This window comes from Ochotona princeps, chromosome 15, assembly GCF_030435755.1.
Source record: "Ochotona princeps isolate mOchPri1 chromosome 15, mOchPri1.hap1, whole genome shotgun sequence".
Taxonomy (NCBI): Eukaryota; Metazoa; Chordata; class Mammalia; order Lagomorpha; family Ochotonidae; genus Ochotona; species Ochotona princeps.
Genome location: NC_080846.1, coordinates 7,928,277 through 7,942,268, shown reverse-complemented (window position 1 = coordinate 7,942,268; position 13,992 = coordinate 7,928,277). Strand labels below are relative to the sequence as shown.

General features: G+C 47.1%; 1 protein-coding gene across 10 annotated transcripts in view; it reads right to left on the bottom strand.

Annotated features, from left to right (window-relative positions):
• Nucleotides 1-13,992, bottom strand: part of RBFOX2 (RNA binding fox-1 homolog 2) — a 250,143-nt gene that overhangs the window by 124,499 nt on the left and 111,652 nt on the right. The window contains exon 3 of one of the 10 annotated variants that reach the window (XM_058673328.1): nt 8,923-8,980. The exons of 8 other annotated variants lie outside the window; for them this stretch is intronic. In XM_058673328.1, coding sequence (XP_058529311.1) covers nt 8,923-8,937 — 15 coding nt within the window. In that variant the 5' untranslated portion in view covers nt 8,938-8,980. Of the gene's footprint in view, nt 1-8,922; nt 9,141-13,992 lie in introns of those variants that run through there. One more of the 10 variants, XM_058673327.1, reaches the window with a different exon arrangement.

Here is a 13,992-nt window from a genome sequence, read left to right as displayed (position 1 = left end):
TAAGTTTTTAACAAACAAGTTGCCTTTTCAAATATACATTATTTCAAAAACAAGAAACAGGAAATGAAAATATGGGTAGTCCATGTGTGTCAGTGACAGGGAATATTGTTCAGACTCTCAGAACCTCCAGGTCTACTGAACAAGCAAGAACAGAGCACAGGCCGAAAGCAGAACAGGTTCTGTCCATAGCTAGAGCCTATGACAACTTCAGAACAACTCTGGAGTGGGCAACTCAGGAAGATCTACTACTCAGGGAGATGTGCCTTAGCTGGCACCATTAGAAACACTGGCATTGAAAGCAGAAGAAAAATCAAAAACATATATCACGTGGATTTCAAAGATTCAACAGTTCCATGTGCCCCAAGAAAAACTATTAACAGTCATTTCAGTTCAATGTATTCCTTCAGCTATTAATAGACTCAAAATCCCCTGCTTTAAAAAAGCACCTAAAGGGCCCAGCATGGTAGCCTAGCAGCCAAAGTCCTTGCCTTGCATGCACAGGGATCCCATATGGGTGCTAATTCATGCACCAGAGACCCCGTTTCCCATCCAGCTCCTTGCTTGTGGTCTGGGAGGCAGTCAAGGAGAGCCCAATGCCTTGGGACCCTGCACCTGAGTGGGAGACCTGGAGGAAGTTTCTGGCTCCTGGCTTCAAATCGGCGCAGCTCCAGCCATTGCAGTCACTTGGAGAGTGAATCAATGGATGGAAGATCTTCCTCTCTGTCTCTCCTCCTCTCTGGATATCTGACTTTCCACTTAAAAAAAAAATCATTAAAATAAAAACCTCCATGAGGTGTGTGTTTGTGTATATATATATATATATATTTATTTATATAAATACAATCTATATAAATACAATATATTGATATATATATAAATACAAGTTATAGTCACTTGGTGTGAATATTACATATATATTATAGTTAGTTAATTAGGCAATCAATTGCATTGGTTGTTCTACTTGCAAACTTCCAATCCAGCTCTCTGCTTAGGACCTGGCAAGGCAGTGGAGAATGGTTCAAGTCCTTGGACCCCTGTGCCCATATGAGTGACCGAGACAGGGGAAGGTCCTGGCTTCAGAGTGGCTTAGCTTTCGCCACGGTGGCCTTTTGAGGTATGAACAAGCAGACGGAAGATCTCTTGGTCTCTCCTCTCTGTAAATTTGTCTTTCAAATAAAAATAAATCTTTAATAAATGTATTTTTCATTTCTTTTTTTTTAAAGATTTATTTATTTTTATTATAAAGTCAGATATACAGAGAGGAGGAGAGACAGAGAGGAAGATCTTCCGTCCGATGATTCACTCCCCAAGTGAGCCGCAATGGCCGGTGCTGTGCCCATTCAGAGCCAGGAGCCAGGAACTTCCTCCAGGTCTTCCACACAGGTGCAGGATCGCAAAGCATTGGGCCGTCCTCGACTGCTTTCCCAGGCCACAAACAGGGAGCTGGATGGGAAGTAAAGCTGCCGGGATTAGGACCAGCGCCCATATGGGATCCTGGCGCATTCAAGGCAAGGACTTTAGCAGCTAAGCCACGCCGCCGGGCCCATATTTTTCATTTCTAACGTGTGCTTTTCATTACCCATTATTCTCATTCCTTACACTAGAAATAAGAAGACTTAATATAAAAAGCAAAAGGGACGGCTAAACCCAGATGATGAACCATTTTAAATGGTTTTCCCAGTTAACTGAGAGTTAAAGGTGTAATAATGAATGAAACCACCAAGGAAGACAATCAGGAAGAGAGGTCCTGATTTGGTCCAGAACACCCGGCTCTTGGGACAGATGTCCAGCTAGGTAGGAAGAAAATCTAGGCACCCCAAGGCCCTGGACATCGAGTATCTAAGCACATGCACTACTGAGGAGGTGATACGTCAACGTATCAGCCAAGATACAAGGCCTCAAGGCCAAGAGCACAGACAGCTCACGGACAATGGGGCTCAGACCCAACCACTAGATTTAGCAGCTTGGAGGCTCCTGCTAACCTTGATGTGGGTTTCAGCACATGAATTTGGGGGGGGGGGGGGCGGTAGAGAGAACAAGAAAAAAAATCAGTGTGAGCAATATAAACAACCCTATTCAAAAGACAAAAAATTTAGGGCCTGGCCCAGTAGCCAAGCCCCTTAAGTCCTCATCTAGAATGCACCAGGATCCCATATGGGCACTGGTTCTAATCCCGGCAGCCCTGTTTCCCATCCAGCTCCCTGCTTGTGGCCTGGCAAAGCAGTAAAGGATGGCCCAAGGCCACCCTGCACCCGCATGGGAGACCATGGGAGACCAGAAGGAAGCTCTGGGCTCCTGGCTCCTAGCTTCAGATTGGGAATGAATCAACATATGGAAGATCTGTCTCTCCTCCTCTATGTATATCTGACTTTACAATAAAAATAAAATAAATATTAAAAAAAAAACAAGAAATTTAGCAATAGCAGGCCGACAAATGAGATCAAGAATCTGATTTTAAACAGGCACACAAACAGCAAAAATGCATGCTGACAGGACTAACACCATCAGGAAAGAAAAACCAACAGTCCAGACAGGAGGGAATGGCTGGACCCACGTCACAAAAAAGGTGACTGTGACAGGAGCTAGCACACAGGCCTGACCGCAAGGAACGAAGCTGCTCAGCAGCACTGGGGGAACCGACACTGCTGAGAGCAGGCCAGCACACATGGCAGTGGGAAACCCTCTCCCACCCACCTCGTCCATGTTCTTACAGGACCAAAACCCACTACAAGTGGATGACTTACCAGTTGGCATGCTGGGCGCCCAGCCCAGATGATATGGTACTGGGATACTTTTCTCACTTGCAACCTTTTTTTTTTCCTACACATGTACTTTTCTTGGAAAGTCGGATTTTACAGAGAGGAGAGACAGAAAGATCTTCCATCTGCTGGCTCACTCCCCAACTGGCTGCAACAGCCAGACCTGAGCCAATCCGAAGCCAGGAGCTTCTTCTGAGTCTCCCATATGGGTACAGGGTCCCAAGGCTTTGGGCCATCCTCAACTGCTTTTCCAGGTTTCAAACAGGGAGCTGGAAGGGAAGTGGAGCAGCCTGGACACGAGCTGGTGCCCATACGAGATCCCAGAGCATGCAAGGCAAAGATTTAGCCACCAGGCTGTCATGCCAGGCCCTAAAACCTGTTTTAATCACCAAATGTCACAATCTTTTCTTAAAAAGGGAGACAGGAAACAGGAGACACAAGCCAATCACTGCTCCACAGTGACTGCAAAACCTAGCAGGGCAAACACACGAAGCTTCTCAATTAGGCCTAAGGGCTGGGAAGTAACTCCAGGATTCCCCTCCAGTGCCCGAGCTCTCGCTCCGCCTCTGAGTCATCCTCTTCTTGAATGGCCTGTCCGAGCACTGCCTGTCTTTCTCAGCTCCCATCTGCCAGCAGACTTTTGGGGCTGGTGAAGAGCCTCATGCGTTTTGAACTGTTTCTGCCCTCCATGCAGTGGGTCCCCTGTGAGCCAGCAGCAGGCACAAGCTAGAGCCACCTCTCAAACATCTTCAAGCTACCAGACAAAAGGCAAAGTTCTGATCCCTCTCTTTCCCTCCCCACATCATGATCACACGTGTCAGTGCCATCCTGGGCACTTCTCCCACAGCCCCTCCCACTCTGCAGCCCAGGCTGTGGACAGCACTCCTGGGACTCACTGGCAACAATCGCCTAACTTTCCTCTGAGCTTTGCTGCTCTTCTTATCTATGTAGACAGCTTTATAAAACCTAATTATAAACTCCACCTTGTCCCACTCCCAATCCTTCTTAAAATCTTTTAATGACTTTTCACTGCCAAGTACCTATTCACAGTATCGGGCACTAAATGTTATCTGAACAGTTGCTACATTTTGTGATAATTCAATTTACTATTAAGCCTACCTCTCTAATTGCATAGACCAATTAAAATGGCAAAACAGTGATAAAAAGTGAGCACAAGATTAACCCACTTGTAACCTGCAAAGTTTTCTTGTTAAAGTTACTACCTTATATCTGCTTGGCCCAAAATAGTCTCCAAAACTTCCTTATATAAATTATCTCAATAACCTGTTCATCTGAATTTGAAGATAAACTAGTACTCAGGAAAGCTAGACACAAAAAAATGGCAAAACCGAAACTCAAAGCTGCTTTCGAACTCACAATTCAGGATTTCCAAGTTTCACAAAGCCACTAGTCACTCACTACTTTGTTTCTAAAATGGCTGCTAACACCTTATTCTAAGATCGTTCACGAATGTTTTTAAAGATTTTTTTTTTATTAATTGCAAAGTCAGACATACAGAGAGGAGGAGAGACAGAGAAGATCTTCCATCCACTGATTCACTCCCCAAGCAGTGGCAACGGCCAGAGTTCAGCTAACCTGAAGCCAGGAGCCTGGAGCCTCTTCCAGGTCTCCCACTCAGGTGTAGGGTCCCAAGATTTTGGGCCATTCTTGACTGCTTTCCCAGGCCACAAGCAGGGAGCTGGAAGGAAAGCAGGGCTGCGGGATTAGAACTGGCACCCATATGGGATCCTGGCAGGTGCAAGGTGAGTACTTTAGCCACTAAGCTACTGTGCTGGGCCCTCCATGAATGTTTTTATTACACCATTTCTACAGCCTGAAAATTTAACATATATAGTTACATAATTTGGCTCAGGAAATAAGAATTCCAGTCTCCTGATTTTTGTTTCTCTACTCCAGCTCTTTGGGGCAGCAGTAAAGAACTCTGAGTTACTGAACAAGTGAAAATGGGAATATGGTGATGTCTTTGAGCTCCCTGGACCCTGGTGCAAACCCTATGGCCAATTCTGCACTGACTATAGCAAGTTACTGAAGTTTCTGCTTCCTCCTCTGTAAAATGAACATGACCCCTAATCCCACAGGTGTGTTGAAGACTCTGTGTGGCACATGCCTAACAGATACATTACCATTCAACACACAGTTGAAACGCATCAAGAGCTGGCACTGCGGCACAGCGGGCTCAACCTGTGATGCTGACACCCCGTATGAGCGCCAGCTTGAATCCTGGCTGTTCCACTTTCTACCCAGCTTTCTGCCACTGTGCCTATGGAAACAAAGACAGTTCAAGTACTTGGGCATGCGCCACTCACCTGGGAAACCTAGGTGAAGTTCCTGGCTTTGCCTAGCCCAGCCGTGGCCACCGCAGTCATCTGGGGAGTGCACCAGAAGAGGCAAGGCCTCTCTCTATGTGCATCTCCCTCTTTCTGTAATTCAGCCTATTTAAAATCATAATCCTTAAAAAAAAAAGCTTCTCCCCAAACAAGGATATTGAGAAAGTAAGAGCCATAGTTTTAAAGGGATGGATTGAGTTTCTAGCTGTCACTTCTTCTCCTCTCCTGTCACGTGTCTAAAGAGGATGATACTCAGCCCTCAGCAGAGTGATGAGGATGAAATGACAACAGATACAAGCCCGTTCTTCACTGAGCAGCAGCACACAGACACCAGTCTCCCTGCACACACACACAATCCCCACCACTGTGTCACACATGTGTTACGGACATAAGACAGCTTTAATCATTATATTTCCAACAGCTGGCTATACCCATTAGCTGCATTCATTAAGTGCAGGCTGAACTGATTTATTAAGACGACAGAATAATATTTAAAAGACAAAACAAAACAAAACACACAGTTGGAAATGAAATCTAGGAGTCAAGCACATAGAGAGCCTGGTGGCAGCCGCATGAAGCCCGCCAGCCTTCTGGGGAAGCAAGGCCGCCGCGCAGGTGTCTGCTTGCTGACTCTAAGTTGTATAATCAGCAAATGAGTAAGTTCCCTGAGCACGGGATCTGTCTGTCTGTCTTCTTCTCTTTCCATTTTGGAGGATGAAAAGAAGAAGAGAATCAATGACATAATGAATACTTAACAGTAGTACACACTCTTCCCAAACAAAGGCAACAGCACAGGACAACTTTCGTGAGGGATCCCTAAGTACCTCAAATAGCAACAAAGGGGAAATACTTCAAGTAAATGTAGTTTGTGCTTGTCAAAGTTCTCTCCTGTGAATTCAAAGACATCCTCAATATGACAAACAGCCTGGGTGTAAGCAGTCCAGGCAAACGCCAAGGCACAAAGCTGGCTTGCACCATACTGGCTGCGCATCTATGGGTTGTCACATACTACACTGAGCTGTTTCACAGATTGTCTCAAACCTTAATAACAAGCAAGCATAGCAGACATTTCTTCTCCCTCTGTGACAAATGAAAATGCTGCGGCTGAGTTAGGTGCTGGGGCCACTCAAGTGGATATGGTAGAGATGGAAGTTGGACGAAGTCTCTAAAACCCAGATTCTCTGCAGTATCCTATGCAGCCATTAATGTTGCCAAGTTCACCAACAAGGAGAACTCAGGGGCAGGGAAGACGTGGCAAGGCAGTCCGTAAACAGCACATGATGGCATTTCACCTCGAGTTCGAGACCCACGAGAGCAAACAAGTTGCCCTGGATGACACACAACACGGCACTGCGTGAGCTGTAACCTTCCCTCTTCAGTTCCACAGGCTCGAAGGTCAACACCACTCAAACACACTAACAACGAAACACTGTTCAGAAATGCCTCCACCAGGATAGCTGGCATCTTTTAAAACAAAATCCATTTTCTCTGCTTACTTGCTTGTTTGCTTGTTTGGAAGAAAGCACTCTTCCACCCACTGGTGTACTCCCCGACAGTCACAGCAGCCACGGTGCAGTCAGGAGCCAGGGACCTCATTTGGGTTTCCCACATGGGCCATCACACACTGCCTTACCAGGTGCATTATCAGGAAGCTGAACAGGAAGTGGACAGGCAAGACTCAAACTGGGGTTCCCACCTTGGTCTCACAAGCAGCGGTTTTAACCGACTGTGCCCCTCGGGCAGTGTTTGACTCACTTCTAGCACCAAAGCAAGCAGGGCATGGAGGTGACATACGCTTCATGGCTTTCACATGGTCAGACATCAACACACCTCCATTATTAGGCATCCTGCAGGCATAGCTATTGCTCCTAAAATTTATTACACAGAATTTCAGAATGATAAGAGGTTCCATCCAATTACAGTTTCTTCTGGGTGTGAAAACAGGCTCAGAACAGCCAAATGACTGCCCCAAGTAGCACAGCTGGCACCAGCTAACCCTGAGCTGCAGGACTCATCTCCCGTCCCCTGTGTAACATATGCTCTTCACAGCGGCCCCTCAGTGCCTCCCACTTGATGCCCGACCACCTGGAGTTCCCTTAATGTTTCTGTGGGTTAGGCAGCCATTGCTCCTTTTGGAATCCTCACTGAACTCAACAATCTCAGACACAGATTACAAAGAGCTAGAGCCTTCCAACCTCTACAGTGGTGCTCACACTTTCAAGTGTGGTGGCCCACACAGAAAACAGTAACATTTCTATGACACAAAGTGGCAAACAAATGAGGGTGCACGGGGTACACTAGGCCCTCGCTGTGCCTAGCTGCCTGAGGGCTATGGCATGGCCGGTTGTCATGTGCTACCTGTGTCTCAATTGACCAAGTCTCCTATCAGTTGGGAAACTCTTTCTGGGCTCAGAAGTCCGGGGATTGACACAAATACTACACATCTAAGCACAAAACAAGCAACTAAGATTGCCATTGTCTGCTTTCATCAAGTATAAATGGGTGAAGAGATTGATTCCACTGGTTTCCAAGCAAATCAAAAGACACAACAGCCTACCCTCCTGATACACAATGCTCAATAATCCCACCCCCACAGTGGAGGAGCCACAGACATGTGACCAGCTCACCAGGAGGTGAAAGCTGCTAGGGCACATTAGTGGGTCAGAAAAATCCTTCTGAGTTCTTACAAACACAGTGCTACAAAAATAAATCAATAGAGGGAGGAAATTACATCTCAAGGTCATATTCAAATACAAATTGAGAAGGAAGAGAAGTAGCTCCTCCCAACTCCATCTCTCGCTCTCTGTCTCTCTCTTAACCAAGCTCCATCTCCACAAACCAACTTCAGATTCTGCCTTTCGATATTTATAAATTTAGCCTGCCTGAGCCAAGTAGGTTCCTGCAACTCCAGACATTTGGGCCAAAGGGTAAAGGGCAAAGAGAAACTTCCAAAGGCTGGCTAGTGGCCAAGGGCAGCACATCCAGCAGACTCCCTTAGCAACACACAACAGCTGTCTGCGCAAGAGACACCGCCATCTTTGCACAGAACTAGAGATGCCACAGGGGAGGGGACAGAGGGAATATTTCCATGCCGTTTTTCCTGACATTCTCCTGCAAATGATCACATCTCATCACTTAGAATCCTCTCCAACCTGTACAATAATGGCACAGTCCACAGCAAATTACAAAAATGTAAGGTATGTGTTAAGTTCCTTGCATACATAAAATGTTTTATGTCTGGTTATTACTATTCAAGCCACTCCAGACTTGGTTTCAAACTGTGGGTAAGTCACTCCTGGTGACTTAATTACTCCCCTCATAGAGTTTTAATAACAACAAGGACTTGACTTCGCAAGACCACTTTCCGCAAAGGATAATAAAATTATTAGACAAAAGCTTATTCCTAATTAAGAATCATGTCACCTATTAATTCTAAGATCTAAAGACATGGCTTGATTATCAAGGTCAGCACCCCAAAACAAAACACAGGTGGACTCTGACCCACCAGGGAGCCCAAGCTCACAGGCAGCCAGCTCACTTCACCTGCACCACTTGCCTTTTCCAATCCTACCAAGCCCAGGGGAGGCCAGTGAGCTGGGAGCTCAGCCCTGCGCCTGAGTCTACCAAGATAAACAACATTTAAAAAAAAAGTCACATCACTGTGAGGTTTTAAATCCTAACACCTGTGAGCAGGCGAGGAGGCTGTGGCAGTCCGTGCTCCGTGGGGAAGGCCGCTGGTGCGGGAGCAGAGCCTCGCGGCTTTCCACTCCTTATATGAGCAACTGCAAGCCTCACCCCCGGCACTGTGTACTCACCCAGAGGTACATCATGTCAGGCCCGGCTGCTCCAACTCAGCGGTCCGTTGATCCTGGGCTGCAAAAAGGCACTTCAGTGACCCGCAGGAAAGGAGGTGCCAGAATGGGGGGCAAAGGTCAGGGTAGGGAGAGCCCCCAAAATCACTTAAGTTTAAAAATATAGGGAAAAAAAGACTGCTCTCCTCCCCCCTCCTCTCCAGCTGACTGTTCTGTTGTTCTCTCTCCTCCCTCTCTCCCTCCCTCCCTCCCTCCCCTTCTCCCTACCCTCTCTCCTCTCTCTCTCTCTCTCTCTCTCTCTCTCTCTCTCTCTCTCTCTCTCTGGGAGTTCCCAGCCCCAAGTGTCTGAACTGAAGTGTACAGCACACTCTCCGGATTTGCCTTCAGGGAATCACTCTCTGTCATTCTACTTCTAGAAACACAATCACCACTCACAAAGATTATTGCAAAAGACAGAGATGGGTGGGGTTCGTAATAAACCACCAGCACCAGTTTCTAGTGCTAGACATAAATTAGTCTAAAATGAATTCTTTGAACATGGATGAAGCAATCAAAAACTCTGCCCTCCAAGCTCAGGGCTGGGGAGCCAAGCTTCCCCTGTGTTCCACTTCTGGAGCCCCTTGCAGAAGCCAAGCACACACACAGAACCTGCTCGGAGCCTCCGTCCCTTCCTGCAGGGCACGGCCAGCCCCACTATCCCCTCCGGCAGCTCACCACCAGGAATTCTTACGAGGGGTTTACAACACGGAAAACTTAGCTCTCCAATAGAACTTTTCATCCTTTTTATTACTGCCACCCTCATTCAGATAAACACAGCCATCCTTGTGAAGGGGGCAAGGACAAGGTTTGAAAGTCAAATGGATCCTGGGCTCTGAGCAGACACACACTCTACAAGGCATAAGACACAGCCGTCACCAAGTCTGCACTGAAATTCCGGATCTACAACTACTATCATCACGGCACTTCCACGTGTCTAGTTTTTGTTTCCTTAAAAAAAAATATGGACAGGATATGCCTACTGGAACTGTGATTGGATCAAATCATACAGCTCTGTAAACCGCCACCATACTCCTCATAATTACATTTCTAATATTTAATTCACTATAAACATCTATTAAGTTTCTCCCATATACCAAGCAAACTTCAGTCCACTATGTCCCAGGGCCTATGCTCTTTACCCACTTTCAAATCCCAAAGTCCACCCCAGCATAACGGGGCTCTGCCACTCACCTCTGTGGGGTCTGGAGTTTGTACCTAACTTCTGTTGGTTACCATGACAGGTATTGCCAGAACAATCTTTTCTCTTTTGCCCAATCTTTCAGGGTAGAACTGGTCTTTGCGTCCCTATTTTTGGTGTCTCCGGTGATACACTCCCAAAGAATTACTGTGTGCAGTAATAGTATACTTCTTTAACTCGGGTAAAACAAAACCCGAAACAAACTGAGCGGGTGGTTAGCCTGGGAGCTAAGATGCCTGTGTCCCACACCAGAATAGTGGGTGCAGCTCCTGGCTCTGTGACTCCAGCTTCCTGCTGGTGAGACAGCAATAGTGTCTGAGTACCTGGGTTCCTATCTCCCACATGCAGAGGAGGACTGCCTTCCTAGCTCTGGCTTTGGCGCTGGCTCAGGCCTGGCCACTTCAGCCATTTGGGGAGGAAAGTGAAGGCAGAGCTCTCTATCACTACCACTTTCCCTCTCAAACAAATAACCTACGCATGTACACACATGTCATCCCCCAGCCCCCCACACCAAGAGGCCTACTGCCATCCAGCTGCCTCCAAGTCCTGGATTCTCCCTAGACGTGTTCAAACACCTCTCTGCTGTTTACAAAATCTCCAAGTAAGGTCTGTGAGGCTCACTCCAGGCAAATCCCCCAGAGTGACAAGGTGCAGCACTCTACCTAACGCGGCCAGGGAGTGCTCCGGAGGGTCTTAGTCACCTGCTCAGGCGGAGCTCCTCATTTCTGGCAAGTAGAACTGAAGCCGCTTTTCCCTTTCTTTCACACTACCTGTGTGCCTTCTGCAGGAGAGCCTCCAATGCCCTCTCTCGCCTCCCACAGGAAACTGTCAGCTATTTAAACGGAGAGAGGTGGGGCAGGTGTTCTTGGCCTCACCCAAACCTTTTCTTTCTCTCTATTCAGAACCTCTCTGCTTCCCTGGAAGGCAGGACTACTTCATTTAAATACAAAAGAGTAAGAATTCCTAAGCCTGAAATGGAGATAGCCTTTCCTAACTTTAAAAGAGAGAGAGACAAATTTTAATGTTCTATAAACTGTTCCTTTTATGCCACAGATAGATGGCCACTCACCTGTCCTCCACAGACTTTATCCTAAATAACCATACCAAAATCACACCAGTAAGAAATATTATTGTCTTCTCAAACTCCTTGAAACGCTTATTACTCATTCTTAACCAATGATCAAGGACTTCAGCCACTAGGCCACCGCACCGGGCCCCAGGGAGAGTTCTTAAGCTCCCACTGTGGACATGCCTTTTCAGCGTGAGCGTAATTTTAAAAATTTGGCAAACAGTTTGATCAGAAAGTGAATTCTTCTGTGTTGCCTGGGTGCGCGCTCGCTCACACTCACACACACACACGCCAGAGGCATGCAATCTCTTCTGTTCATGCTCCTACATGTCCACACTGCCCTATCTTAAAAAAAAAAGGAAAAAAGCAGGAGGAAACAATTTTTCATTCCAATCATCAAAGTCATGTAAGGAAAAAGTCTGTTTCACAGCGACGTGAGTCTCACATTAAGAAACCAAAGGCATCCTCGCTGCACAGCCCTGGACTCTCCGACAAGGCTCACAGTCTGACGCACAGGAGGAGCTGTACACGTTTCTCTCTAGCAGGAGAACATTCAATGCCGCTGTGACACTGCCATATGCCAGCCTCTGCATTCCTTCAGTGGGGAGAGTGTGCCAACCTGAGCACTGCAGAGGGAGCCTTCCAGGGAGCCCCACTGCATCAGCCACTGGTCGGCTTACTCCTAAGCAAGAAAACAGAATAACCTGGGATGCAGTCCTGGGGCCGCCATTAAGTCTAATCTCAGGACACAGCTCAACTCCCATGTGGGCAAGTTTGCACTGTCAAAGCTCAAAGAGTTCGGAGCCACATTTCAGACTGTCTCAAAGCCGAGGCATTCACCAGACCATCTGCGTACCTGTCTGAGATTGTAAACGGATGCGGGAAGTGTGCCCTTCTGGGGAGCCAGCACTTGTCAAAAACAAACCCGAGCTATCAGGCACGAAAAGCCCTTCAAGACAAACTGGAGACAATGTTCATTGTGCAACGTCTACTCACTCACCTCTAGGACTAACACAGTCAGTCTCAACCACACGTGGCGCTCCAGAAAAGAAATCAGAGAGAACCTTTTGTGTGAAACTCCTACCCACTCACCTTTGGGAATGACACAGACGGTCACAACCACCTGTGCATTCCACGTGAGAAATCAGAGGGAACCTTCTATGTGTAACTCCTACCCACTCATCTTCCGGAATAACACAGACTACCCCAACCACCCGCGGTGCTCCATGCAAGGGCAAGTGCGTGGGAGAAACTCAGGAGGCCCAGCTGCATTACACTTCAGGAACAAACAAACAATTCAAAGCACAGCTCTTCTCACCACATTCCCTCTCAGCAGGATCCCGTTATTCCAAGCACATCCCCTGCACCACCATGGCATCATCAACACCCACCTGGAAACTCCCTGGCAGCGCAGAATCTCAGGCCCATCTCAGAGAATCCATATTACCACCAAGCTGCAGCTGACGCCCGGAAGTGAAGTCTGAGGCGGCAATGGCCTCCTGGGAAACAGGAGCAGCCATGCAGACCACACTCCAGTGAGGTGATGGCACGCTAGCAGGCATGCAGCCCACTTGGCGATGTTGGCGTAAAGGTGCCAGCAGCAGAAACCAGCCCCAAACGACCTGTCATGCTCCACAATTCCTCAGGTCTGGTTTGAAGGTGGCCTCGCTGGATTCCCCACAAGGCAGGCCTTCCAGCTTCACACCAGAGGAAACTCAAATTTGTTTCAGGTAAAAATCTACTCATGACCTCATGGCCTGAGGAGGCAAAAACTGAACACAAACTTACAACACCCCAAGATCATTTTCACCATACCACACTTACGAATCAGATCAAATCAAGACCAGGTCTGGTGAATGCCTCCATGGAAATCTGGCTTATAAAAAACCCTGTACTCCACCACCCAAGTTTAGAATTATAACACATGGGCCCGGCAGTGTGGCCTAGCGGCTAAAGTCCTCACCTTGAATGCGCTGGGTGCTGGTTCTAATCCTGGCAGCCATGCTTCCCACCCAGCTCCCTGTTTGTGGTCTGGGAAAACAGTCAAGGATGGCCCAAAGCCTTGGGACCCTGCACCCACATGGGAGACCCAGAAGAGCTCCAGGCTCCTGGCTTCGGATCAGCGCAGCACTGGCTGTTGTGGTCACTTGGGGAGTGAATCATCGGACAGAAGATCTTTCTCTGTCTCTCCTCCTCTCTGTATATCTGACTTTGCAATAAAAAAAACAAATCTTATAAAAGATTACAACACATGATAATACATACCTGAGTTCCTATGTTAGAGGTGGAAAACATACTATGATACTGTTAAGAGAAAAGTCCTGGAAACTTCTTGTGAGAGCTAGGGTTACCTTCTAATTATCTAAAATAAGCTTCAGATGTATACACAAAGAAAAGGGTGTGTCTCAAAGTTGATCCCTTGGAAAAGGCAAATAGGCGTTCATGAAAGCCCGAAACTCAACTTTTAGGGGACCCAGAACTAGCAGCCCTTGTGATAAGACATCACATTATACTAAGGGCCCTGTTTCTCCTTATCATTACTGCTTTACAACTTCTACTCTTCATCAACTTGTCCCACTATCTGCTCTACTATAATTTCCAACTTCATCACGTCCTCTAAGTGCAAACATTTTTCACTGTCTACCCAACTCCAGTTGTGTATTCTCTTCTCTGCTTTTTCCAATTGGGATCCATGGTCCAAAATTATAATCCTGCCCTTACAGATGATTCATTGTTCTCCATCACTGCCACCTTGCAAAACTCCAAT